The 27133-nt window shown below is 46.5% G+C and overlaps 3 protein-coding genes across 3 annotated transcripts; 2 read left to right on the top strand and 1 right to left on the bottom strand.

Moving 5' to 3' along the window:
- The first annotated feature begins 10113 nt into the window (after nucleotides 1-10113).
- LOC128791622 (homeobox protein vent1B-like) lies at nucleotides 10114-11511 on the top strand. Its single transcript, XM_053949410.1, is given in 3 exon segments — nucleotides 10114-10465; nucleotides 10468-10851; nucleotides 10972-11511. Coding segments are annotated over 3 exon segments (903 nt in total). The 5' UTR covers nucleotides 10114-10258; the 3' UTR covers nucleotides 11284-11511.
- A 9273-nt stretch (nucleotides 11512-20784) lies between these two features.
- LOC128791696 (homeobox protein vent1-like) lies at nucleotides 20785-22392 on the top strand. Its single transcript, XM_053949530.1, is given in 4 exon segments — nucleotides 20785-20809; nucleotides 20812-21114; nucleotides 21295-21533; nucleotides 22033-22392. Coding segments are annotated over 4 exon segments (927 nt in total).
- A 2406-nt stretch (nucleotides 22393-24798) lies between these two features.
- LOC128791539 (homeobox protein vex1-like) lies at nucleotides 24799-26273 on the bottom strand. The gene is made up of 2 exons (XM_053949264.1): nucleotides 25845-26273; nucleotides 24799-25170 (listed from the first exon to the last, which is right to left on the bottom strand). The coding sequence occupies exons 1-2, from the start codon at nucleotides 26271-26273 to the stop codon at nucleotides 24799-24801; spliced, it is 801 nt and encodes a 266-aa protein (XP_053805239.1).
- Between the last annotated feature and the right edge of the window lie 860 nt (nucleotides 26274-27133).

Consider the following 27133-nt stretch of genomic DNA (forward strand, 5'->3'; position numbering starts at 1 on the left):
TATTACGTACCAATAAATTACTATTTTGTGGTGGAATATTTCATTGGAGATTTTTATGTGACTTCATAGCCTGATAACCCTCTAAAATACATGTGAGAATGAACAAATTTTTTGAATTCCTACTTAAAAATTCCTGCAGCAAACAAGTTTGAAGAAACTTTTTATGTGGCTGTTTTCAATCTATAAATGAATGGCAACAACTCTGCAAATAGATGCTTATTTGCCGTCATATGTGATAAAATTCATAAACAGTAACAGTAGTAAATTATTCACCTAAGTAGCAAAATTCCAGGAGAGTCAGCTGCACAGTCATAGACTAGGATTATTGGGTTTTCTGGGGAAAAGGGAAGAAGTTTCCCCATGGAAGAAGTTTGGGTTTTCTGAGGAAGACGTGTCTTAATATCCCTTCAAGATATCTCCTAGTTCTCATTTTCTTGATGCAAGGAAGTGAAAGGGCAAAGGACTTGAAAATAAAAGGTGGAAAAGAACAGATGACTCCTGAGATGAGAGCACAGATCCGCAGACATGAGCAAAGTAACTTTTCTCCATGAAGGTAAACCACAGGTCAAAGGTTGGATAATTCTCTTAAAGACCATTATTGGGAATAAAAAATCACCCAAAATTAGTTTATTTAAATAAAAAATAATGGAGTGAAACCTAGGGAAATATGTGGAGAACTCAATGGAGTGCCTAACAACTGTGTTTTGATGTTTAATCAGCTAAACTGATGAAATACTGAATATCCTAGGCTGCATCTGAAAATTGCAAGGATGATGTCTGGAAATGTCACAAATAGTCTCTCATTTATTGTTTCTCCAGATCAGGGGATGTGTTGAAGTACACTGTGCTCACATCCTTACCCACTTCACCTTCTTATCCCTCTGATGACAGCCAGGATATGATTTGCTGTGAGCCCGGTGTGAGCACACTTCAGATAGAGCTTTGTGTATATAAGCTAGTGCTGGAACCATAGGGAATAATCTGACTGTTTAAGATCTTACAGAGTTTAATAGATAAATTGTTGAAAATCTGCATGTGGAAAGCAATCAAGATGAAAGTTACCGTGGGACATCAGAGTTCATGATTCAAAGGAAAGAAAGACATGAAAGAAGCAGAATAATAACACTGGGTTTCAAAAAGCAAACTTCAACTAATTCAAGGAATTGAATTGAGGTCCTGGGGAAGAAAAGTTCAAGAGAGCTGAGAGTTTCTAAGAAGAGTTTCTAAGGCTGTATATTTTAAGTATAACAACAGTCTATCCACATGCAAAGGAAAGAAAACTTAGAGAGCACTGTGGCTGTGTTAGGGGCTCATCAATTACCTGAAAAAATCAGAAAAGAATTCTGGGGGGTGAAAGTAGAAACAAGACAGCTACATTATCAAGAACAAATATAAAAGAACAACATAGCAGGTTAGGAACAAAACTGGACACATAAAAAATTTTTGTCAGCAAGGGAAAAGCAAAACAATAAAAACAGATTTTTCAATATTTTTCTGTTACACAATAAGAGCTCTCTGCTTACCAGAAGAGGCAAGTATGAGATGGTAAAAAAGCCTGGACTGCTTGCTGTTCCACTGCCTCCCCTCTAAACAATGCCTGTCATGATCAAAGTTAACCAGGAATGCAGGACAGAGGCTATCAAGCTAATTAGATATATCATGACATTAACTTCTGATTAAATCTGTTCTATAATAATAAGGAGGAAAATGGAAATAATATTGGAATTACTGTGTTTTTGATTGAGAAAGAATAAGTGAGTTCCCAGAGAACCAGAAAATAATACTACTTTTTAAAAATGGGCAAGACCACAGGAATGAGTGGAAAGGCAAGGTAAAGAGAATGACAGAGAATCAGCCAGGAAAACTTTAACACTAGAAGAGTTACTGAAAAAGCTGTATGAAAATCTGCAAGCATAGAGACTAATTTAAAAGGCTGACATGTTTTTGTCCATGAAGTAATTTTTAAATGACTTAATGGTCAAGGTAGCTGTTCCAAGAGATAAAATCAGCATGTTATACGTTGAAGTCAATAAATGCTTTGACAACAGCTCCTCCTGGCCTGATTATATATTTGGTCACTCAGATTCAGATGATGGGCCTCTAAGGTGAATACACAACTGATTAATACATCATTTCAGAGGGTAATTAACATGCTTGTTGAATTGTGAAAGTGAATTGAGTGGGGTTAGGACTATCCAAATGTTATGAGTGAAAAGCAGGTGCAGATCCTTCAGGGACAAGACACAAAATAAGTGAGTGCTTTGGCTTTATCAAAAGTAGCGTTCCCACAGTGGGAATCCTGGACCACAAATGAAATGAGGACCCAAGGCACTGGAACCCTGCTCAGGAGTGAAGATCCAGGGAAAGTGCTGTGGGGGTGAGTAAAGAAATCCGTGCTACTTAACATTTCATACATATGCAATGTCCTGTTTTGCTCATTAGCTGCCCTATGTAATGCAGGTGCTGCTGTCTGAATTCCAAGACCTGCAGATGGCCTTCACCTTGGCACCCGTGCAGATGGGGGTAAGCAAAGTATTCTACCTTACAGTAATGAGGTAAAACATGCTCGGTGCTCAACACACCCAGGTGCTGAGAAGGGAACTGTTGCAGTCACAGTAACAACAAGAGAAGACCTGCTTGGGACTCTCCATACTCTGATGAGGGAGGCAGACTATCCAGGATTACCATAAGGCAGTCTTCTCCCAGCTTACACTGTATGGAACGTGTAGGAATGTCTGTGAATTGTATTGCTGAAATATAAGGTGAGATGGAAAGCACACTTATATAACATACAAGCTTAGAGCTCACAAGAATCATGATAACAGTTTAAATTTCAGCTTCAGGTCTTACGGTTTTGAAGGATAAATATTAAATGAAAAATCACTACAGAGCTTCAGTAAAAATCTCTGGGGACCGTAACAGATCACAAGCTGAATAGGAATTCATGTGTACAGTTTGTAAAAAGAAAAGAAGAAGGTGGGGGTAGGAGACCCGAGGTGTACTACATGAGAGCTGCACATGACAGAAGGTAATTATTTTGCTCTGTTTGGCAATAGAGAAGCGTCAGCAGGAATACTTTACCATTTGGGCACTGCAGCTATGGTACAAACATATACATATACATATACAGCAAAACATATACATATACATAACAAAACATATACATAACATATACAGCCAAAATGAGAGAGAGTAGAGGACCACAATAAGTATGTTTAGAATCATAAACTGAGAAAGACTGAAAGAACTGGACTTATATAGACATGATTGGATTGAGCAGACCTGTGAATGTGAAATGTTGCTGTAAAAATTTTAGTAGCTGTAGGGGCTTTTGAAGGTTTTTTTTTTTGTGTGTTCTGTGAAGCTTAAGAACTTGATTTTGAAACAAGGCTCATTTTGTTTCAGTTTTTACATTGGAAAGCTTCCTGTGAAGCAGTGGAATAGGTTACTCATCTGTAACACACCTCTGAGATCTGCTTTCCTGTGAATTTTTAAGAACAAGTGAGATAAAACTGTCATAAGTGCAGGCCTTCTTGTTCCTGTGAAGGGAGAGGGGACTCAGTAGGGATTTTCAGTAAAGTAAATTGGGCACTAATTCAAATACTTACCTGCAATCAGGGAATTATATTAATTTGATTATTAATTTAATTATATTCCAGTCACTTCAGTTTTCAGGGGTTTACTTGCATTCTTCCACTGGTAGGTACCAAAAGTAGGTGATGCTGTGGGATGAGTTGCTAGAATTTATGTCAAAGATGTTGTAGAGGGATGCTGAATTTCCTTTCTATACATATGCTAATGCAGTGGAAAAGTGACTTGATGCTAAAAGCAGCAGCAGGGGCAGTAGAGGCCGATCGTGCCATGCACCATCCGTGTGCTGGGTGAGTCCTCTCAGCTGCCAGGACCCGAGTGACCATCCCAGGAGTGTTCCTGTGTACATGTGGCACTCAGGGACATGCTTCAGTGGTGAACTTGGACTAAGGGCTGGACTCGATGCTCTTCGAGGTTTTCTCCAACCTGATTCTATCACTGCCTCAGCTAAAGTGCGACCACTTCCCTTCCTTTCTGTGGCAGCGAGAGAAGTCTCGCTGTAACCAGGAGATGGCACAAGAGGCCTCTGCAGTCTCAGCTGTTGCTGCTGCACCGGGAGCAAAGGGAGGCTGAAACACGATGGGCCCTTCAGATGTTGCCTATTAGAAACACGCAAACACGAAATGGCAGAGGGTTTTTATATTCCATTTGTAAAATGAACATGTATTTATATTCAGCGTTCAGCTGTTCCCTTTAATCTTTTAGAGAACATGCACGCACATCGTCATAGTCTGAAATCCTGTTTACCTTCTATCCATGTATAATACACTCATTTCTGTAAAACCTGGCAAAATAATTACACTGCACTGTCTGGAGGAAATGTAGACATCGAATTGCAGGTTACAGGGGCAGTGTTAAGCATCTTAACCTAGCCACATTCCTGTCCTCACCCACTGAGCCCAGCTTTTCACTTACCAGTTAACTAAGAGAATGTCAGGACATGTCTGTGCTCCCTCTTTGGGGTAGGTGAAGGCAGACATACAGTGTCATTTATGCTCTGTTGCTACAGGTCCATATCCTGCCAAAGTTCTTCTCTTCTTCAGGCAATAGTAATATTTGGAGGATACTTGTTGGAAGTGACTGGAATAAGGAAAATAGGAAGAAACGGTGTATAGTGAGGAATACAGATAAAGGGGAGAAATAACTAAAATTGTGAAATGGAGATGAGCCTTGAAGTCAGGGGGGAAAAAAAAAGTAAAGGTTATTTCCATTTAATTTGAATAGACTGGTTTTGGAGCAATACAAAGACTTGATTTATTTTAGGTGTAAGTTAGGGGGGAAGGAAGTGTCAGTAAAACGTTTTCACTGCAGAGACCAATGCATTTCAAAGCAGCATTGTATGGCATAGACCAGGATGGGCACAGAGCTGATAGATGTCCCCGGGCTGCCAGCTGTGATAGCTCATTCTCCTGCTGTCTGACTCATCATGCTCAAAGGCTAACTCTAACTAGAATCAAGGGGGGAAATTATTCTTTCTTTAATAGCTGAAATTGAAAAGTTACTTTCAAGAATAATAAATGCTTTGGTCAGTATAATTTCTTTCATTTCTTTCTGAATTTCTTTGGAAAGTATTTGTGGGAAATATGAATGGAAAGGGAAAATTTCTGATTTAATGCACTCTGTTAGGTTTTGAAAAGATTGCACAGTGTCTAACTGTGTCTAATTGTTTTTAAAGTCTAATTTCTAGTCTAAACAGAATTAAACCAACTACAGATTTCTGAGCAGTTTCATTTGAGCAGTGTCCATAGAGATCTCCCTCTGGCAATATGATAGCAATGACTGCTGAAGTAGGATTTACATTCCCGAAACTTGGATGGTTTTCCAACTATAATAGTTTGTCTAATAATAAATAAATAAACAAAAGACTCTGCTGCTGTACCTTGCTTCTGTAACAACAGCAGTACATGTCCTAAATGTGGTCCTGCTTCCTACTGAGTTTGACTTTTTTTAATAAGCTTAAATTTGGGTAAGGAGCCATTAAAACAACTGTTTTCTTTATTAATATTTGTAGCATGTCTCTGCAGAATATATATATATTTTTAAAACATTTCACTGACTCTTTTTAGCTGCTGATGGCAGCCTTGTGTTAAGGAGCCATGGGAGCTCTTGGCATTTTGAGTGCTGTGTCGATTTAGATCAATTCCAAGCATGATGAGACATTAAATTTTCATCTGTGCATTGTCACTGTGTTTATATCAGGCCCTCCCGGTATTTATGCACATATGGTCCTTAAATGCCTTGTGGAAAAGTAGCACTTTTTCTGTCAAAGAGGAAAGATAATGATAATAATTGATAATTAAGAGATTGGTTGGAGGCCATTTGTAATGCTTTTAAGTCCTAAATAGTGATTACTCAGAAACGGAATGTTTGGATAAACACACCAGGGTGTAAATTGCATAGCAGATGCCAGCAGCCCTCACTTCCCTGGGCAGACCTTCGTGGGAAACCTGCATGTCCACAGGTGAACACACAGCCCCTGAGTGGCATAAACGGCCTGGTTTTTACTCCTTGAGTTGCATCACCACCTAGCTACTCCTAAGAACCACAGATTCCCTCTGCTCTGGTCTCACAGGACCCTCCAACGGGAAAGGGTCCCCTGCTGGTACAAAATGACAGTCCCTTCCTGTGTACCCACGGCAGCAAGGCCAAGTGGTGGCAGCTCTCCCTGCTACCTGTGGAGAACCCGAGGCAGTGGCACCCTCAGCTGCTCCCTGCAGTTCCTCCACAGCTCCAGCATCGAGGGGACATCTCAGCACAATCCTGCCCCCCTGTAGGGCTCTGAGCTTTGGGCTTACTGGGGCACAGCTGAGCTTTGGGCTGCAAGATGTGGAGCCACAAGTAATTCACAAAGGCTGAGATGTAATCCCAAAATATTTCTATTTATTATCTATTATCCAATATTTCTAAATATTATCAACTGTCTAGTAGGCAGCCAGGTAGGAAGTTCTGCAGAAGCTCTTCAACATGAGAGCAGTGTTGTGTGTGAAGATTTCTGCAAAGCTGAAGGGCAAGGTGCTGCCTCCCCAGAGAAGGCAGCTGTGTATTCTGCAAACATCTGCATGGAGTATTGCCATTATCTATGGTAATGGATCTCCAGACTCCTGCTAGTGGCAATCATGTTGGTATGTCTGAGCTCTTTGTCTCTGCCCCTCTGTAGCAGCTGAGTAAAAGTTACTGTCTGTCCCTGCCCTACTCTGACAAATTTCATTAGCATGAGCAGGTTTTCATCTCCTTGGTAATATCACTTGATTTCAAACATGGTATTTCTGAATCACAGTTTAGCAGGAGATTTTCAAACAACCATTTAATGAATAATAGATAGAAACAGAAAGAAGGCAGCTTAAGAATTTTAGATAAAATTAAACTAGCAGCTGTTAAATATTGTAGCAGTCATTACATTCAGAAGTCATCTGCTACCTGTCCAGGAGACTTACACATTTTATGTGTAATGGAAATGAGATTTGGTTTAATCTTGTCACACCATGATCAATTTGTGTCTCTGGGAGCTCAGCATTTGACACCATCTTTTCTGCAGTGCCATTTTCTTCAATACAATGCAATTAATAAACCAGCAGTGTATAAAGATGCAATTTGCAGCTCAGATGGTAAAAAGTCTTCAAATCAATAAAGGCAGATGTATCAGTGAATGATAAAACTCAATATTTTCTATTTTTAGAGCTCCATCCATAGGTCATGTATTCTTTTTGTCCTATATGACAGCTTGCCAAGTGTCTTTATTTGTTGATATAAAGATGGAAAAGGTAATGTCATAGAAATAGACTCTTTCTTTTTTTTTTTTAAGTATTTGAATAGAGATATATATGTTATATAGAAGAACATAAGTAGGATATAAGTATATTGTTTATACTTAATATTCTGTAATAACTAAGACTGGAAATAATTCTGGGCACATGGGACATACTTATCTCATTGGGATGGGATTGTGCCCCATCCGTGATGCAGAATGCTGTTACAGTGATCAGAAATACTTAAATTGAGAAGGAAGCTTGCAGAAAAGTTACACTTTCTTTTTCTGATGTTCATGAGAATTAGTCCTTGAGAACGGCATTTTGCCTGACTGCAGGGGAGGCTTGGCAGGATTCTGCAATTATAAATTATAAATATTAAAGAATATTGCCAGTTCTGACTGGAGAGCTTGCTGCCAGGCCACATGTTAAATGCAGCTGAGTCAAGAGACTTGTCCTTCAGTCATTCAGTGAACAGAGCACATTCCTCTATGTCTCCTCTCCATCTCCTGCCTGCTTGGTCTGCTCTGTGAGATATGTTGCCAACAGAACTGTCTAATGCTCAAAAGTTCTGGGATTTTAAAATTTATCCTCAGGTCTGTGGTGAGGGAAGTCTTCACATTTACATAAAGAAAAGAATAATTAAGAACCTGAAATATTCAAGGTGGGTTAGGGGGCTTGGTGGGTGTGTGTGTTATAAAACAGGAAATTTAAAAGCAATTTTGTACTGTCTGGTCAAGTAAACTTTCTAAACTTTCCATTGTTAATCGGAAAATGCTTGGGAATTATAAATGGATGAGGATTCAAATAATTAGATATCGAACAATTCCATTTGTTTGGTGAAAAAACATCACAAATATGTGTATATATATATATGTGTGTGTGTGTGTGTATGTATGTATGTATATGTGTGTGTGTCTGTGTGAGTATGTGTCCCACAGGCTTTGTCCATGCTAGAAGTGTTTGTGGACCTCTTCAGGTAGATAACGTATATAGGAGGCATTAATGCTTGAATGTTTATTTACACATTTTTGCACCATTTTTCCTCCAGGAAGCTTGTTTAGTGGGCTCAGGCTGCAATGTCAGTCCCTACCTACACAGGCCAGAAACAAAGGGCTCCAGTAGAGTTCTGGTCATTTATGGTTGTGGTTCTAGACTGGTTAGTAGACACCTTTAAATAAAGGTGACAATCATGTTTCTATTTTTGTTTGGTTAGAGACAAACTCTTGAACAGTGTCATCACTGGTAGAGCAAAGTAGGACTCATGCTATGCCATGAAAATGAACAATCAATGACAGAGCCTGAAAGGGGTTCACAAGTCAAACTTGAATATAGTTCAATGAAACAATTTTCTGGTGAACAAAAAACTGCAGGATTTCTCAATGAATGGATATAGCAACTATATTTGGAGTGGACAAGAGGTCGAAATGTTTGGTTTAGGAAAAGCTTGACAAAGAGGTTTTTAATGAAACTTCTACTGGATTAATATAAAGAAAATATATATCTGCATAATATTAAAATTGAATACATTGGAAGATTTAGACATAAACGAAGTAGAAGGGTTTTCAGTCTTCAAACCTCTGCCTCACCAACAGTCTAAGAAATAGTTGGATCTGTTGTTACAGTAACTGTTAGCACAGAGAAAGTGAATGCTGAGAAATGCAGCCAGAGTGGCAGAATAGCAGGTTGGCCAAGTCACGGGGTAGACAGAAGAAGAGCACTGGGTTTGCCTGCAGGTGGAGGGTGAGTGTAAAGCAGCAGGCAAGAACAAGGACAGCTAAATGAGATGTGCAATCGTGATCTCTGGAGGCAGACTGATACCAAGCAGGGCTGTGATACGAATTATCAATGCAGTGGAAGTCCCACTCTGTTCTTGCACAGGACAGGAGGTTGAAAAGGGGAGGGAATACATGGCTACCCTGCGGTGAAAAACTGCCTATAAAGCACCAAGAGCCTTTTGTCAATGTACTACAGAGGCTTTACTGCAGCAACCAAGTGTCCCTGTGGCACACAAAAGCCAAAGATGAATGGGAATGTTTCTGAAAGACACACATAAGGTAGTAAGAAGAAAAAGAGGGAGAGATAAGATAGCAGAGAAATCTGGATGACCTGCATAGCTGCAAGAGATCTGGGAGGGAAGATAAAACATGAATTCTGTAATTTCAGCAGAACTCTCAGCAGAATGTGAATTCTACGGCAATAATTGTCATTTTCTGATTCGTTAGTCCAGAAGCCATATTTTTATATAAACAACCAGAAGCCTGTCGACTCGTGGAATCCAATTACCTTGACATTTACCTTTTTCTGTTTCACAACCTTCTCCTCCAAACTACTCAGTGCGTGGTGTTGCAATCCCGGAGAACCCAGTGAGTGAGTTTCTCTGCTTGTCTGGCTGAGGCTGTCTCGGGAACGCGGTGCTCAGCCCAGAGAAGAGCAGGCTTGAGAAGAACAGTGGGCCTAGTGCTTGAAAAGGAATGGAAAAGCAACTCCGGGAAGGGAGATCGGAAGTAGCAGCGTCCCTTCTCCCTCCAGCGGCCGGGGATGCTGCGCTCCCCCGGGGGTACATTCCCCAGCGCCGTTTGAGGCTGCTCAGCTCCATAAATGCCATTTGAATGGGGATAGGATGTAACAAGAGCTGTAAATCACTGACGGCGGAGTGAACTCCTCAGGGGCAGACACGGCGGAGCCGAGCCTCCGCGAGCTGGGGCAATGTGTGAACGATATCTTTTGTTGGGGGGGGGGGGGGGGGGGAGGACTGATAGCAATTAGATGATACTTATCTGGCCCTTTGATGTGTATTTACACAAACAACGTTTTCCTCCGGGAGTTGCGGTATAAAGGAGAGGCCCGTGTCCCCCGACACCCTCCTTCCCGGCATCTCCGAAACAAGGCACGATGACTAAGGCCCCTTTCTCCGTGGAATGGTTGTCTCAGAGCAGCCAAGCTCTCAAGAGCCCCACCGAGGGCTCCCCACACCGAGCATCGTCCGCGGGCCGCCGGCCCGGCTCCGGCTCCGGCGTCGGCCAGAGCGAGCGGAGCCAGGAGCAGCCCCCGGGCCCGCGGGACGGGAGAAGCGGCCGGAGCAGGGAGCGCATGGCGGCCACTCCCGCCGCAGGTACCGCGGCCGCGGGGCAGCCTGGGTGGGGCTCCCGGGCAGGGGGTGGTGGGTCTGGGACACCCCCGGCCCGGGAAGGCAGCGCTGCGCGGTGGCTGCTCGGGGACGGAGGGGGCGGGCGGTTCCCCACGCGGTGCCCGGGTCTGGCTGACCCTTTCCTCCTCGTCCCTGTCCCCAGGAGCAGGCGGGAGGCCGTCGGGAGCGGGGCAGCCCGTGCCAGAGGAGGGTCCCGAATGCCCGGGCCCGGAGGAGCCCTGCGGCCGCGGCGGGCGGCGGCTGCGCACGGCGTTCAGCGCGGAGCAGATCAGCACCCTGGAGAGCTCCTTCCAGCGGCAGCAGTACCTGGGCGCCGCCGAGCGCCGGCAGCTGGCGGGCAGGATGCGCCTCTCCGAGGTGCAGGTGAGCGGGGGGCGCTGGCGGCGGCGGCGGGCTCGGCGAATGCCGACGGCACGGCTCCAAATAAAGCCTGAGTGGTGTTGTAACCTCGTCCTTTTTCCTTCCCCTGTACCCTTCCCCCAGATCAAGACCTGGTTTCAGAATCGCCGGATGAAGCTCAAGCGGCAGCTGCAGGAGTTGAGGACGGAGCCCTTCTGCAGCCCCGCTCTCCCTTACGGACCTCAGGGCGCTGTGGTGCCCCTGCCGCTCACATACGTGGCCCGGCCGCCAGCTCTGCCCCGGCAAGGGGCTGCCTCTGAGGGCTTCCCTTTGGCTGCCCTGCCGGCACCCGCCCTGGACCTCAGCAGCGCCTGCAGAGCACAGCCAGTTGGCTTTTGGGCAGCACCCTGCTATGTGGGGTACCGGGACCCCAGGGCCTTCCTGCTGGGTGTCTGACCCTCTGATACCAGCTAGGACTAAAGAGGATTTGCACTACTGACAGATATCTGGGCTGCCCTCGTCTGAAACTGCTTGGTGGAGTTAGGATGCAGCACCGATCTAAACATTTACAAAGACATGCTGGACAATCTGAATCATGGACTTCAGGCCCTTGCATTTATAGGCAATTGTAAAATATAAACAGGGTGGGACAAACAATAATATAAATGAAATCTTTTAATAAACCTATTTTTCCAGCTTTCATGTGAATTCCTTTCTCAAGGATTGTAGAGGTATTCATCCTGCCCCAAAAGAAAGCTCCTCTTCTCTTAAAGAAGCATACACTCCTTATCTAGATTTGTTCTGCCCCACCTGCAATTTACTCTGCCGCTGAATGCAAAAAAAAGCGTGAATTTCCTTCTGTCTTCTAAAGCAGGTATCCAACCCTTTCATGGAACTGTGCTTTTAGCCAAATATGTGGATACACCTGTTACTCGATACTGGGCTTGCTATAGTAGCAGAACAGATGCTTTTAAGATTTAAAAAATTACTTTCTAAATAAGTATGATATTATATCTTCACGATTTAATGAACTGCCTCAGTAGATTAGTAAGAACCTCTTACCTAAACAGATCATGGAAAGGATCTTGAAATTTCTTATCTACAAAACAGTATCTAGTCATCTCACATGCAGTTATCAGGGTATAAGGGTGATGATCAAAAGAATATTGACGTTCCAAAGCTGGTTTTCTATAAGTGGCAGTGAAATTCCTTACCATTGTGCTATGCACTTCTAAAATTTGGATAATGAGCTAGTAAATTGATGATCAAAATGGCCTGATTTCAGGCCAGAAAAGGGGCTCTGAAAATGATCTTTGACTGTAAGTTGACCATAAATCTTTCAAAGTCAATTTTCAACTAACATGAAAAGAGCAATAAAAATTTCCATCACTTTAGAGGTGATCTGGGGGGTTGCAAGGATATTTCCAGCACACTGGTAATTTAAACTCCTGTAATGAATGGTGTCAGGGTTCTCTGTCAGCCTCCTTGAATATCCTTTGTATACAGAGGCCAGTCTGCCACTCGAGTACCCTTGCCTGGTAAAAAGCAACATTATGTGCTGCTGTGGGCAGTTGGCTTTGCAGTCACCTCTGCAAGTCTCCTTGATTTTTTTGTAATCTATGCTGTATTTGAGATATTTGTATTTGTTTGCAATTGCATAAATTGTGTGTCTCTAATTGAAGAGTCTCAGCTAAATTAAAAAGGGCTCAGGTGCTATCAGTCTTGCTGAGATCTCAGGAACTTTATGCAGTTATGGATTAAGGAAGTTTGTTGACACGTAAGTAAAATTCCCATTCGATAGAGGCTTATTTCTCGAAGTCAGGTATCATTAAACGGTAATATTGATTTGAAGAAATCTCTCTTTCAAACGTCATTAGGGAACTGGGGTCTCCAGAAAGAGCTACAATCCTGAATATTTTCCTCTGCTCTAAAGCAGTCATGTTTAAAATAACAAAGCAGTCAAGGCAAACAAATGTACAATTTACCGTAAAAAAAACCCAAAAAAGTATTAAGCATTAGACTCCATGTGGCTATTCTGTTTTCAAGGGAGCAATGGTTGAAGGGTTAGATGTTCCCCTTATAATCTCGTATGGCCACAGAAGAGAGCCCCACCAGTTCTCCAAATGCTCTGCTCAGCTCGTACGAAAGGAATAAAGGTAATAACCCTTCCTGCTCTCAGAAGCAAGAGCGGCGGTATGGGAAGATGGGGGTGAAGGGACGGAGCGCTCCCAGGGCACCGGGACTACCCGCGGCGTTCTGGGAGCGCCCCTCCGGGACCAAATGGGGGGGGGGTGAAAGGGAAGTGGGGCATGGGCAGCGCCGCAGATGGGCCCGGGGAAAGAGACAGATGGAAGGGCTCGGGAGGAAAGAGGAAGAACAAAGTGCTCCTGCCTGCGGAGGGGAACTGTTTCCTGGGAGGGGAACCGCGGGGATGGAGTTTGTGCAGGGGAGGAGGATGTCGTAGTCCCCCCATCCCAACGCTAAAAAGAGAGAGGCAGGAGGACTCCCTTATGGGGTCCCCATGTCCCTGGTGAGAAGTGATCTGGGGCGGCTCTGAACCAGCCCTCATCCCCTGGATCTGCCCTTCCCGCTACCGGGCTCGTAACGCGGGGTTGCAGTCGCCGGGCTGGGCTGTCCCGTCCGACGGGCGAGCGGCGCGGAGCCGGCCCCAGGCTGCCCTGCCCTGCCCTGCCCTGCCCTGCCCTGCCCTGCTCTGCTCTGCTGTGCCCTGCTCTGCTGTGCCCTGCTCTGCTCTGCCCTGTTTTGCCCTGCCCTGCCCTGCTCTGCTCTGCTCTGCTCTGCCCTGCCCTGCCCTGCTCTGCCCTGCCCTGCCCTGCTTTCCCTTGCCCGCACTCGAACTCGGCTCCGCCGCGTCCGGCGGCGCCCGGAGCGGGGCAGCAGTTTCCCCTCCGTGCAGAGGTTTAGAGCCAGGCAGAGATACCGGTGCTGCCGGGGACAACACGCAGTGCTGCCATCCTTGCCGTGATTTAAGCCCGCGGGGTTTGTGGGCACCACGCTGGGACAAGCGGGGCTGCGAGGCCGAGCGGCACCAGCCCCGGGGCGGTCTCGGGGATGGAGGCTCGGCGTGCCGCGTGGGTGTGTGCGGCTCCCCGTGCTCTGGCTGAGGCTGACGGGTTTCGTGCCAGGGGTGAGCGCTGGTTAGAGGGAGTAACGGGGCATCCCAGCTTTGGGCGTACGAGATGCAGAACGGCTGGCGAGGTAGAAGCCGATCTCTGTTCAAAAGGGTGCTAATGGTCACTTAACATAATGACTCCCTGGCCACAGGTATATTCAGCAAGCACATGAAATACCTTGCCAGTGTTCTGGCAGGGCTAGCTGGCAAATACTGTTCTGTTTCCCGGTAATTGCTCAAATGAACGCGAGAGGTGATGATCACTTGGCTGAGTCCCTAATGGTATCAGGTTCCTCCGAATGTCTACATGATAATTTCTCTCCTACCTGCAAAAATCGGCTCTCCCTAGAAGGCAACTACTACGTTCCAGTTGTCTAGAAAACTTTATGTGAAGTAATTTCATTTTTGCTAAAGCTGTCCAACTCTGGCATTAAAATGTGAATGCACGTTTTTCCTTTGATCTGAGAGTAAGAAACTCGGACTTCATGTTTTATTCCTGCTTGTTTGAATTTCTCCTTCACTGCGTTTTAGCCCTGGCAGCAGTAAAGGGGCACTAGCCTCAGTGATACCTGCATGGTATCGGCCCCTCGCAGGAGCTGGGATGGTCCGGCTCCGGCACGGCAGCCGCCGCAGGCCCCCGCAGCCGATCCCCGGGCAGCCCCGGCAGCGCGGCAGGGAGCAGCCCGCCTTTGTGTCTTCAATCGCAGCACAATAACCCAGCACCGGAACGGTGTGGGCAACTGAGCTACAAATGGGAATGGAAAAAAGGAGAAAAAAAAAAAAAAAAAAAAAAAAAAAAAAAAAAAAAGAAAAAAAAGCCGAGTCGATTAGCTGGGGAGGAGTAGTTTAATGCTCGTGGGGTGAAATTGTCGGAACCACCGGCGGCTCTCGAAGAAGAGAGGCTGTATAATCTGGAAACTGGGCTCCCCGGGGAGGTAAAGGGGATGGGAGGGGAGGGGACAATTGCCAGAGCGCTAACTTCAAAGACCTTCTCCCCTGCAGTGCGTGCGCGGAGGGGGAGAAACCTGATTGAATTAACACCGCGGGGCGGGGGAGCCGCCAGCAACCGCGCTCGGAACCGCGCGTCCCAATTTGGCTACAGCAGCCATCAGGGGATTGGGAATAGGATCGAGGTATATCACCCCCTGCAGCTCCTAGACATGGTGGAGCCACTCCAGGGACCTCTTTACAAACTAGGAGAAGTTATTCGGCGTTGTGTGCTAATCGAGAGAGATCTCGCACTGTTAGGCCATTACATCTAATTGCTGCCCATTATCTCTTTCTTTGATACTCAATTAGATGACAATTAACTTGATAAATCCCACCGAAGTGGAGGGGGGAAGAAAGAGGAGAGACTTCTTGGTCTCGACATGTTCCTTGAGTAGATTTTACTACTCTTCCTTTATATCTGTGTCTTAAACTCCTAGGCTTCAACCTATTCTTATCCTCTAATAGTACCTAGTAGGGAGTTAATCCCAGTGTCTCTTCGGTATTCAGGTAGGCTAAGTGCTTTAATTCTTATTTCAGCTCCTAGTTATTCTGCCTCGGCAATTCTGAGCAACTGTGGAGGTGTCACAAGTCCTCAGGCACTGTGGCGATGCCGTACATAGAAATTCAAGTACTAGTTTGTTTCGAGCTAACTTGTACTTATCTAGGTGCTTTGTCCATCTCTGCATGCAAAGCACACAGAAATATTTCTTCGATAAATCGTTTTTAATGCAAAGTGCGTGTTTGCTCCCACAGTCGTTGAATGGGGATATCTGGGCTTGCAGCCTGTGAGTCGGGAGGGAAGAGGGTGAAGCGCTGCCGGCTGAGTCAGTAGCATTTGTCATTTATTGTGTGTTAGCCCGCATTGTTCCCGTGGGCAAAGGAGCGGCGGGGTGATGGCACTGTTAGTGTTCACGGGTACTTCAAACAGAAAAGCATCTATTCCCAAACAATCGATCTCGTTGATGCCTAATTGACTATCTAATAGCACCTATCAGGACATCAAAGGAGACGCTGAATAACCAAGTTAGCATTTCCAAAGGGGAGCAGTGGAGGGTACAAACAGCCATCATCTGTCCCACCGGCCAGGAGCCCAGCCCGGCCCTGCGGCTGCCTGTGGGCCTGGGATTCCTGGGGCTCCTTCTGAAGCGAAGCAAACTGTCTTGCCTGCACTTCTAGCCGTGTTTTAAAACCCCGCTCTTTAAAATGAGTTTGCTTACCTCTGAAGCGCTGCTACACTTCCCCAGGCTCTCTCCTCCTGCCCATTTGCGCAGCTAAACTTTTTTTTTTTTTTTTTTGTGGTGTTCCAATGTTGGAGTCTTTTTTGTTTGGGTTTGTTGGGTTTTTTGCTTTCTCATAGTGGAGTGGGTGGTATTGCACCCCCTATCATCTCCACTCCTCCAGTTTTGTCAAGGAGATATTGGAAAATCTGCGCTTTTCATAAATGCAATTCGGATCTGCCTATGATGGAGCCACTACCCCCAAATCTGGTGGCTTAGTACATCAACTTTCAATCTATGATAAATGCTATGGTAGTTTGGTCTGTATATTGTTTGGGGGGGTTTGTTTGGGTTTGTTTTTGGGGTTTTTTTGGTTGGTTGGTTGTTTTTTTCCCATGGTTTACTTACAGACATGGCTAGCAGATAGAAAGTTTGCAACATGAAGATTTGCCCAACTATTCTAGCAATTATTCCCCTTGAGAATGACTATTTTTCTGTTGGCAAAATATGTCCACTTTTTCTTTATGATTTCATGCAAAATCAATGTGATGGTCTGCTGAAGGCCTTGGCACACCAACAGCATTCCAGGGCAACAAAAGTACTTCAGCATCTGGCAAAGGATGAGTATCTAGTGTCTTGTGCAGGAGATGCTGCAGCCTGAACGATGGGCTGGACCTTCCTCAGGCAATACCTTCATGCTGTAGAGTTGCTGCAGTCCTGCCTGTTCCCATGGATTTATATGCCATGTGTGTACAAAGCCCCAGATGAAATATTCCCAGGCATACCAGTGACAGAAATCTACCATTTGTCCTTAGAAGTCTTGTAGAGCTCTCATGAGAAGAGCACTCTGTCCTGGCAGCCGTATCTGTAATTATCACATCCTGGCATGAATCACGGCACTGACATTTGGGGTATCATACCGACTTACAAGACTGCATAAGCTTTCAGTACCTTTCTTGAAAGCAGCAAGCATGATTCCTATGGTTGTAAGGCTTACATACAAAGGCAGAGCAATAAATATTTTAAAATGTGATTTGGAGAAATGGGTCCATTATCTTCTTAATATAAGAATATAAGAAAAATCCATCTATTTTTCAATTTTATACAATATCTGAAGTTCTGAGTATACAGAATTCTATAGGAAAATACATAATTTTCCCAGAGAATTTAGATTTGTTTTTCATCATGCTTATATATCAAATCAATTGAATGCTGTAAAATTTTCACATGATAGGAAAGAATTGAATGGAAGTGAATTTGTGTCTCATATGAGCCCCATATTACTGCAAGGTGAGGGGAAGATTTAACTGCAGATGTAGCACCTCTGCCCACCAGGGTCGTTAAAGTTTTCAAGTTTCTCAAGCTGCCACCTCTTTCTAATGGGAACTACAATAGCCACATAACACCTTCCACACTTTTCCCATCTGTTCCAGGGTTTTGTGGTCCACAGATGCATCTACTTTCATCTGGAGTTGGGGGGATCCTAGTGTTGGGTTTAAATATCCCGCTAAATAGGCTATTCAGATTGGAGTATAACAACAACAAAAAAAAAAAAAAAAAAAAAAAAAAAAAAAAAAAACAGCACCAAAAAAACCCCAACGGTTTTCATTGACTTTCAGCAAACTGTATGACAGGTCAGCTGCTTCCCTGCATTCCTAGCCAAAGGAGAGGGAGGAAATGGCAGCAGTTCTTTAGGGTTAATAATAGTTGCTTTCTATAAGACACATAATGTGATAAACTGTGGTAACTTGTTTGTTCATCAAAAGAATTAGAATATTAAAGGGGGAAATATAAAATTAAAGTATAAGGGACCAGCTTGCTTGTTAAGAGATAGGGGAAGCATCTGTGAAGTTGGGAAACAGGAAGCAACTGCTACAAACCGCAAGGCTATAGGCATATTGCAAGGCGCAAGACCACAAGTATGATTAATCATCATATAGGGAGCTTTTCTTAGCTTCTTTTGCAGACACAGGCTAAGGATGTTGGGGGATGGCTGGAGCTGATTGTGAAATCAGCGACCACCGGGCGGCGGCCACCGGAGTGGACGGCGTAGGAGTGCTCCGGGTACGCCCATCACTGTCCGGAACCGATTGTGAAACCAACGATCACCTGCCTCGACACAACGCAGACACGATGCAGAGGGATGCTCAAGCTACGCCCACCGCTATCGCAAGAGACGCGAATGAAGAAACCTCCAAGAAACTATAAAAGAGACTGAATAAGGGGAGTGGGGCGTGGGGCACTGCAGTGTGGGACACTGCAGGAGGGGCGGCTTGGAGACCCCTACCCACCCAGCGCTGTTTTGCTTGCTACTGCTTGCTGTAATTAATAAAATTCTAATTGACCCTAAAAAGGCTGAATCAAATTATTCGCCTCAATTTATCACACATAATGTATCAATGGTCTCTTTGGGCACAGCACTGCGTGGTCATCGCGTGTCTGGTTCAGTTTTGGCAGTTGGGGATGAAGTGTCTCTCCTAGAGGGTAATCCCTGGGTGTTTCTGTCTGCTTGGGTGAGGGGCCTGCAGGGCATGGGGGACCCAAGGCTGCCTGGCTTGGCACAGATTTCTTCTGCTGGGGAAACGGTGGGGACGCTGCCCTGCTGGAAGCAGAGTCCATGCTGCTTGCTAGGTAGGTGTGCGTTCCATTTAGGAGCTCCTGAATACCATTGGTTTTCCTGTATTTTGTCTAAACTTCTTTCTGGTGAGGGAGTCAGGCTCTGCAGATAGCACTCACTGCTTTATCAGGGCAACTTGCTGTGAGTGAGTTTCTCTGTGGCAAAACATGAGTTTTTCTGCTTGGATTTGTCCACATATGAAGATATTCAGAAGCTGCTTTTCTGAAATAAGATACTTCAGAAAAAGTGGAACCAAACACGAGTGGAATAGTTAAGGAAGAGTTATTGAATCTTGAAGTTATTAAAACTAATGTGCAGGCTCTTAATTCATTTGGGGAACAGAACCTATCCCTGCTTGACTGAAATGTGTCTAGGATTTAAATGTTCGTGTTACAGTGGTTTTGGTTGGGCCAGTGGCACTCACAGGTGTGCAGTTCTGATCCAGAGTGGGATCCAGCTGTATTCAGCTGCTTGGGCATTTGCATTGGCTTGTGCATATCAGCCAAAATGAGTCTTGCGCCAGCAGTAAGTGAAACTCCTTTATTGACTGGGCCCAGCACCCCTCGAAGAGCAGGGCGATCTCTCTGTCGGGGCTGTGCCGAGGCAACAACAACCTTTCCATCCCTGCCCTGAGGGGATGGTGTTGCAAGCAAAGCTCCAGGAGGCATCCAGCTCTTGGGCTCAGTGGGCTTGGTAAGGTGTTTGCATTGTTCAGGTGCCTGGATTTTATCCCTCCCCCGGGGCCAGTGTAAGGATAAGCCGACTTTGTGGGATCGGGAGGGGTCGATAACCCTCTACACATTCCCGCGGCCGCGGAGTTACGGGAACATCTGAAACAATGAAAATTAACAGCACGAATATGAGAGTTTTTTTCCAAATGATTTTCATAATAAACTGGGGCGGTGGCTTAGTTGGGGTTTAGTTGACTTCTTTTTTCCTCCTCACATTGCCCATGTGTGTGGGAACCTAGATTATTGCTGTGTTTTAGAAAGAAACAAACTACTTCCCTGTTAGACCCAGGTTCATGGTGCCCACTTCTTCCGGTGATGCATCCGAGCAGGAACTCTGAGAATTTTGGAATCGTCATTGAAATTGAGGTCCTATCAGTGCATTTACCCCGTTAGAGGGATTTGCGCTCGTTTCCATTCTCCTTTAAGCGAGGGTTAGGATGTGAGTTATTAAAGTATCGCTACTGCCGGTGTATTCGTGCTCGGTGTGATATTTTTTACTGGCGTGACCAAAAGTCCGGTGAAGTTGAGCAAAAGAAGAACCTGGAGACGGGCTGAGCTGCCGAGATGCCCCTTTCCCAGCCAAGCTGTGCTGGGAGATGTTTTGGTATCCTCCCTGCATTACAAGGGCACCGTCCTTCTCGGGAAGCGGCATATGGATTGGGGTAGTATGAGGCTGATGAGGTGCGAGCTCCCCTGCTCACTCAGCGCTTTGATCACTAAACGACTGGGGAGATGGGTTGCGTTTTCTGGCTAGACAGACGGCGCCAAGTTCAAGCTGAGAGGGCCTGAGGCTCTGCTCACCCCTAGCCTGGCTCTGGCCCGGAGAGTGAGGGTTGAGCCCCGTGGGTAGGGACTTCTTGACATGGGCCCCCCATGGCTTTTCCCAGGGAGGGAAAAGGACGGCGGGACTGGCAGAGGTTCCTTATCCCTCACCCCTCTACCCGAGGTTCCTTATCCCTCACCCCTGCCTCGGCGCCTTGGGTGCGGGTCTCGGGGCTGGTTTCGGGCATCTGTGCAGTGTGGGACCCCGCGATTGAAAAGGGAGTGGTAAACCCGCCCTGGCACCGGCAGCCACGGTGTCTTTAGACGCCCGTTTGCGGCGCTGGGGCTGCCCGTGCCCTGCCCTCCAGGGGAGAGGGGCAGCTTTGCACTTCAAGGGGGTCTCCCCGGCCCCGCAGACTCGCTGGAGCCAAGGGCTGTAGACATTTGCCAGACGTGTGAACTTTCCTCCTAGCTGGTAGCTGTTATCTCTGCTCGATTCCCACTTTGATGTGTGTTCGCACTTACAAACGACCCCTCCCGGGACGGAGCGCCCATATAAGAGCGGGCCGCGGCTGTGGGACGCCCAGCCCCTCTCCGCCATGAATCAGGTCCAGATCCCTTCGGAAGAAACCAAGCCCCACGGGGTCAGGCCCCACATCTGCTGTGCGCCCCCTCCCCGCGCCCCCAGCTCGCTGGGCAGTCCCACCCTCCTGGTCAAAGCCAAGCCCCGGCGGAGCAGCCCCCAGCCGGGCCAGCCCGCGGACAGCGAGCCCTGCGCGGCGGAGCGGAGCCGAGACGATCCCCGGGATATCACCGACCCCTGCCCGTCGGAGACAGGTGTGTGAGGAGGGAGAGGTGGATGGGAGACCGAGAGAAGAGGGCAGCGGGCGAGCGGGCTGGGGACACGCCGGGATCCGGGCTCTCGCCGGTGCAACGGCCTGGCAGGGCTGAGGGGCGGCGGAGGCACTGCCCCAGCCGGGCAGGGGCCTCACCGCCGCTCCTCCTCCTCCCGTGCAGCCCCCGACGGCGGCTGGCTCAGCGCCGACGAGTCCTCGGGCTACGAGAGCGAGAGCGCGGGCGCGGAGCGCGCCGGGGCCGCGGCGGCGGGCGGGAGCCGCGGGCGGCAGAGGAGGGCGCGCACCGCCTTCACCTCGGAGCAGGTCTGCCGGCTGGAGAAGACCTTCCAGCGCCAGAAGTACCTGGGTGCCACGGAGCGGAGGAAGCTGGCGGCTGCCTTGCAACTCTCGGAGATCCAGGTTAGTCCCGCAGAAAGCGGATCCTTCGCGGCCTCGCCTGGCAGGAGCAGCCGGGGTCGGCGGTTCCACATCTGTCTTCTCTGAGATGAACCGACTCTTGAATTCAGCAGGGGCTGTGGGATCCCTCGGGGATTAACGAGTTAGCACTCCGGGAAATTTGCGGCACTTTCTATCGGGAAACCGTCAAGGTTTCTTTATTTCTTAGTGAGATAAACTGTCCTGGATATACGGCGATCTGTGTGTAGACCATGCGGAGCTCAAAACTGGTCTTAAAGACTCTAATTATTGTAAAAACCCTGAACGCAACCACTCTTCCTCTACATCCCGCAGATCCTTTGCCTTCTGCTAAGTATGGCAAAAGCATCAATCCCGCTGTGTCAATTCCATCTGAAGCAAAATGGCAAAAGCAGTTCAGATATGGTTGTTTATAGTTTGCTCATTATCCTTAGGCAAATCCCTGATTTGTCTTCTACATCCTTCCCTTCTTTTTGTTGCTTAGATTAAGACCTGGTTTCAGAACCGGAGGATGAAACTGAAGAGACAGATACAGGACCACCAGCACAGCCTCGTGTCCCCTGTTCCATTCCACAGCTACGCCCCCGGGACCTCACCAGCTCTGTTTCAGGATGGTCTCCACTACCCCTTTGCTGCCCAGCACCAGAGACTCCTGCCTTTCACCCCGATGCCTGCTGTGCAGTTCAGCTTCTCCGTTCCCAGATACGACGCATCGCAAAGCACCTATCACTTTATGGCAAATGAACTGCCCTACTACCATCAACAGCTTCTTCCTCATCCTTCTTTCCATCCGGTTATTCAGAACAAAATGGACAGGCAATGCCACACAGTATATGCATTATAGTGATAAAGCAGTGTTTTATACTGTAATGTTTTTCATGCTTAGAATCTCTTGCCTGATTTGGAAGAATGTCTATTATTTTAAGTTAAATGTGACATGAATAATTTTATATTTGATAATTTTAAAATATTAATTAATCTAGTCTACAATGTGTTATGTATATGGTTTTCATTGCTCCCCCAGTTTTTTCATAAATGTGTATATATATAAATAAAATATGAATAGCGCTATATGTGTCAACTCTATAAAAGATTGCACTTGTGCAATACAAACTGCAGTGGTCACTTGTCCTCCCGTGTAAAGGTAGTGGATTTAATGGTTAAATACATTTTGTCTGACTTTCCTACCGTCCCACCGAGATTGTCTGTCTGTTGAGTGTTTGGTAGCGTGGACAGAGGCAACTGCATCCAGTTGCCCTGCACTGTGCTTTGAGCTAAGTACATCCTCCAGAGGAAGGATAAGCTGTCAATGAGTTTCTCTTCTGGATATAAATCTAATATTACAAGTCCAGTCCCATCATCCATGCGAAGGCAGCAGTGGTAATAATATTTATTAAGTCAGCGTATCTTTAAACAGGAATTAACAGATCAGGCCTTCATTATGGAATTTTACAATTGCCAAAGCAAACTCTAGGCAAAAAAAATTTGGGCATATTTGTGTCTGGTTCAAAGCTATATCATCTTAATGGAATTGTAGCCTGAAAATTTGGCCTTTTGTCTCACCATTAGAAAACAATTATAATTGCATACTTGGCAATTTGCGCTTTTTTAGCATTTTGATCTATTCCCTTTAAACATATAAAGTTTTGTTCTAGTAATCCTGACGTGTTGGGTTTTTTTTAGTTCTTCCTGGGATTGGTGTTCACTCCTAAGAGCGCTTACTTAACACTTAATTTCCTAGTCTAGATTTTAATGAAGTTTTGTTAATTCACCTGTAAGGCCTTTTAAATACATTACTTGATTGTTGCATTGTACAAGTAGTCTAAATTTCCACCCTCTGCCCTCTAATTCAGTGAGTCGTATGAGTTTCGATGTAATAGCCTAGGGGCTTCTCACTTGTGAAAAAAATACTTGGAAAGGGTAAAGGGAATTTTCTGTGAAGCGTGTTCTAAGTGGCCTAGAAATGCACCGGTCGTCCCTGGGGCTGCCTGGCTGTGTCACGGATCGGTGCTGCCCTGGTGGGGCACAGAGAAGGGGTGTGGTGGGGGAAATTCCTGCGAGTGTCTCCCTTTTGTCTGCCAAACGTGATGGGGGGGGAGGGTGCTGGGGGGGAAGGGTAGACGGACATGGAGGGTGGAGGGAGAAGAAGGGAAAGGGAATGCATGGCACAAAGCTGTACCAGGCCCCCTTTTTTTTAACTTGTGAGAAGAGGAAGGGAGGGTTTGGGTTTCTTTCTTGGTGGTGGTGTTCTTTTTTATTTTGTTTTGTGTTAGATTTTTCTCTGTTTACAACTGCAGAGTAATCTAACTATCACCTAGCAAGCAAATTAGATAAATCTGGATTGGGGAAGGAGATGTAGTCACACCTGCTGCAGCTGCTTTATACTGATGTAAAGTGTCTAGTTTCCCATTGTCTAAAGGCTTGGCTTTGCCACTTTCCATAAAACTTGCTTTGTGACTTTCAGGAACAGCCCTAAGTGTTCCTAAGATCAAGCCTAAACTAATTCTGCAGTTTAAAAATTAGGGAGGCTATCAAGTTACAGCTGCAACTTTTGGAAGTAAAAAGTGAAATATTTTCTTTTTGAGTGTCCCAAGAGACCTGAATTGGTGAACAATTCGTTCTCTTAAGTAGATTTAAATTGCAAGTAGGCTTGATATTGGCATCAACATACATGCTTGCCTGGTAATTCCTTAGCTTTATCTCTCTTCTAGTGCATAAATGCAACATGTCCATCAAAAAACAGGTGAGACCACTTGAAGAATGGTGCAGAATATACACATAAAAGAGAATACTGGGCAACTTGTTCAGTTTTGTTCATAGCGTTTTTACCTTTGGCAACATTTTAATTTAAATGCACAAATGTTTCCTTAAAAACTCCCACTATTGCGTATTAAATTACATAGTTACTATGTAAATTGCAGTGTATACAGTACTCCACTTTTTTTAGTTGATATCCCCACATGATTATAGACTATTTTCTGAAAACCTTTAGATAGGAAAATTTATATAAAAATTTCTATGCAGCATGGTGACAGCTGTAGGAATAAAGAGATTTCATGTCCTCCGCTTCCACTCTCAGTATAACTTCTCTAATATGGGTAAATTATCTTCTCCTGCGATGGAACTTTTTTATGTTAAAGAAAAATAATTCAAAGAATCTTTAGTTTATTTAATATAACAAAATAAGTTAAATAGTTACTCTTAGAGGTATTTGGCACTTTTTTGAGATTACAGATAATCGTTCACATTTTTAACAGGAAGGAAGATCTGGTTGGAACATCAGTCTTTTATGTTCTGTGGTTAGAGTCACTGCTGGAAGCACAGAAGAGTAACGAGATAATCCTGGCCCGGGAGGCAGTAGTAAAGCTGGACTTGGCAAAACTGGCTGAAGAGACTGAGCTGGAACAGAAGGTAACAACAAAGCAGGGTTTGGCACAGCTGGGTGAAGGGAAACAGCAGAGGTAGCAGAGACATCGACATCCACCCCATGAGGATAGCTGGATGTAGCCATGTCTGGGTAACAACGATAGGGCAAAAACAAGCCCGAGAAAAGAGCTTCGATCCTGGCATCTTGAGTCTGGCGTTTGAACTTCATACGACGATTCTGAAACCAGGTTTTTACCTGAGGATAAGAAAAAAAGTCAAGAACCAAACCCCTTATCCCTTTTCCGTGTACTAATACACCCTGAAGGCAGACTTATTGTCAAAGTAACAGAATGCATTAACAGTAAAGGTGAGGGTTAATAACCTTGGCCTATATTTATTGCAGAGTAATCGTCTTGGCATGATGAGGAATTAAACCGCGAACACTCCATGATGCATGGCAAGCCAATACTCAGATATGGACCAAGGCTGTAACACAAGACTTGTGCAGTGGGGCTAAAAGGCCTGGGTAGGGGTAGCTCTGTTCAAAAATCCTGCAATGCCCCTGTCAGATACATAACCATAAGAAAGAATTAGCCTGAAAACTGAGGTTATGGAGATTGCAAAAGTACTTTTACCCCCAGTGAAGTTTCAGCTTTTGAACTCGCATTCACCATTTTCCATTTGCCCCTTAACCCTGGAGCACTCGGAGCTGAGCCGGGCGCAGCAGCGCCGGGCGAGGCAGGGCTGGCAGTTTGCTCAAGCCCCGTTTGCTGCCAGCGGGGCGAGGCTGACGGGCGGGCTGGACCGCCGCACCTGCAGGAGCTGTCACTGTCACTGTCATTGTCACTGCCCCGTCCCCCGGTGACCGTGAGGTGCCTCCCACGCCGGGGGCCCGTGTCCCGCTCGGGCGGAGGGCGAGGCCGCGCTCACCTGGCTCTGGGAGAGGTTCAGCACGGCGGCCAAGCGCCGCTTCTCGCCGGCGCCGATGTAGCGCTGCTCGCGGAAGCTGCGCTCCAGCTCCTGCAGCTGCGCGGCCGAGAACTTGGTGCGGGGCCGCCCGGGCGCGGCGCCCACCGACACCGCTCCGTGCCCGGGGCGCTCCGCGGCCTCCCGCTCCCGGGGCGAGTCTGCGGGGACAGATGGGGGCGTCTGAAGGGGGGACCCTTCCCTCGGCGGGCCCCTGGCCCCGCGGGCGGTGACACAGCGGCGGCCGTGCCCCGCCCGCGGTGACCGAAAGCGCCGCGCTCGCCGGCGTGCGGGGGGACCCAGAGGGCACGGCCGGGACTCACCGGGCATCTCTCGGGCTCCGCCGCGGCTGCTCTGGGCCAGCCACTCCACCGAGAAGGGCCCCTTCTCCATGTCCCCAGCCCTGCCGGCCCTCACTGGAGCCGCCCCGGATGCCGGGGCAAACATTTAAAGCGCCGTCCCCGGCACGGTTTGAAAAGACCCAGAGCATCAAATGAGGCCGGGGACAAAGGACCTCATTGAGAGGCGCTTTAATCTCCCCTTTCAGGTGATTGTTACATCCGCCTAATCTCCGAGCGCAGTAGTTTGCAGAACTCAAGGCTGCCTGACCTGGCGCCAAGTTCAGCGCGGAGTCGTCTCACCACGTAGGTGCTGGGAATTGCATCACGGCCTGGGCTTCTTCATGCTGCTCGAGCTGCCCTCGGCCCCCGTGATTTCCAATCTTTATCTTCTGCTATGAAGGACGAGGATTCAGAAGGGACAGATAACAAAGAAGGACAGGGAGAAGCCTCTTTTATGAGTCTTATACCCAAATTTTGCGAGCCTCTTGCCTTGCTTGATGCAAGGCTTGAAAGAACCCCCTTGCCTATTATCAGCAAAGGAAGTAGGGACGTGAGGCAGGAACAAGTAAGTAGTCCTCATCAGATAGAAATCTTGAAGTCTTGAAGAAACACTGATACAGTATCTTACCAGTATGTCTGTGAGCAACTCTGTGCTCTTTACTAAGTCTGGGTGGGTAGAGGTTTTTTGAGCTTGGAGTTACTTGGAAAAGGCAGGACTAACTATTTTTTTGGTGCTGTCCATGAGGCAGAGTGCTGCAGTCAGGCCTCTCAGTTTCCTCTGAAGTCTTAGGTACACTTGTTGACTTCAGTTTATGTAGAATCAGAGATTTTAAGACGCCTTCAGGGAGAGAGTGGTTGAAACTAGAGGACAGACATTTGCATAGCGATTTGTTAGGTCATTTTCAGAGAACA

The sequence above is a fragment of the Vidua chalybeata genome, chromosome 8, assembly GCF_026979565.1.
Source record: "Vidua chalybeata isolate OUT-0048 chromosome 8, bVidCha1 merged haplotype, whole genome shotgun sequence".
Taxonomy (NCBI): Eukaryota; Metazoa; Chordata; class Aves; order Passeriformes; family Viduidae; genus Vidua; species Vidua chalybeata.

Bases quoted from the DNA above. Each gene is read 5' to 3' on its own strand.
- LOC128791539 (XM_053949264.1), bottom strand. From the start codon at position 26,273: ATGGAGAAGGGGCCCTTCTCGGTGGAGTGGCTGGCCCAGAGCAGCCGC. The intron at 25,171-25,844 runs GTGAGCGCGGCC...TCTTATCCTCAG, and splicing joins TGAACCTCTCCCAGAGCCAG to GTAAAAACCTGGTTTCAGAA.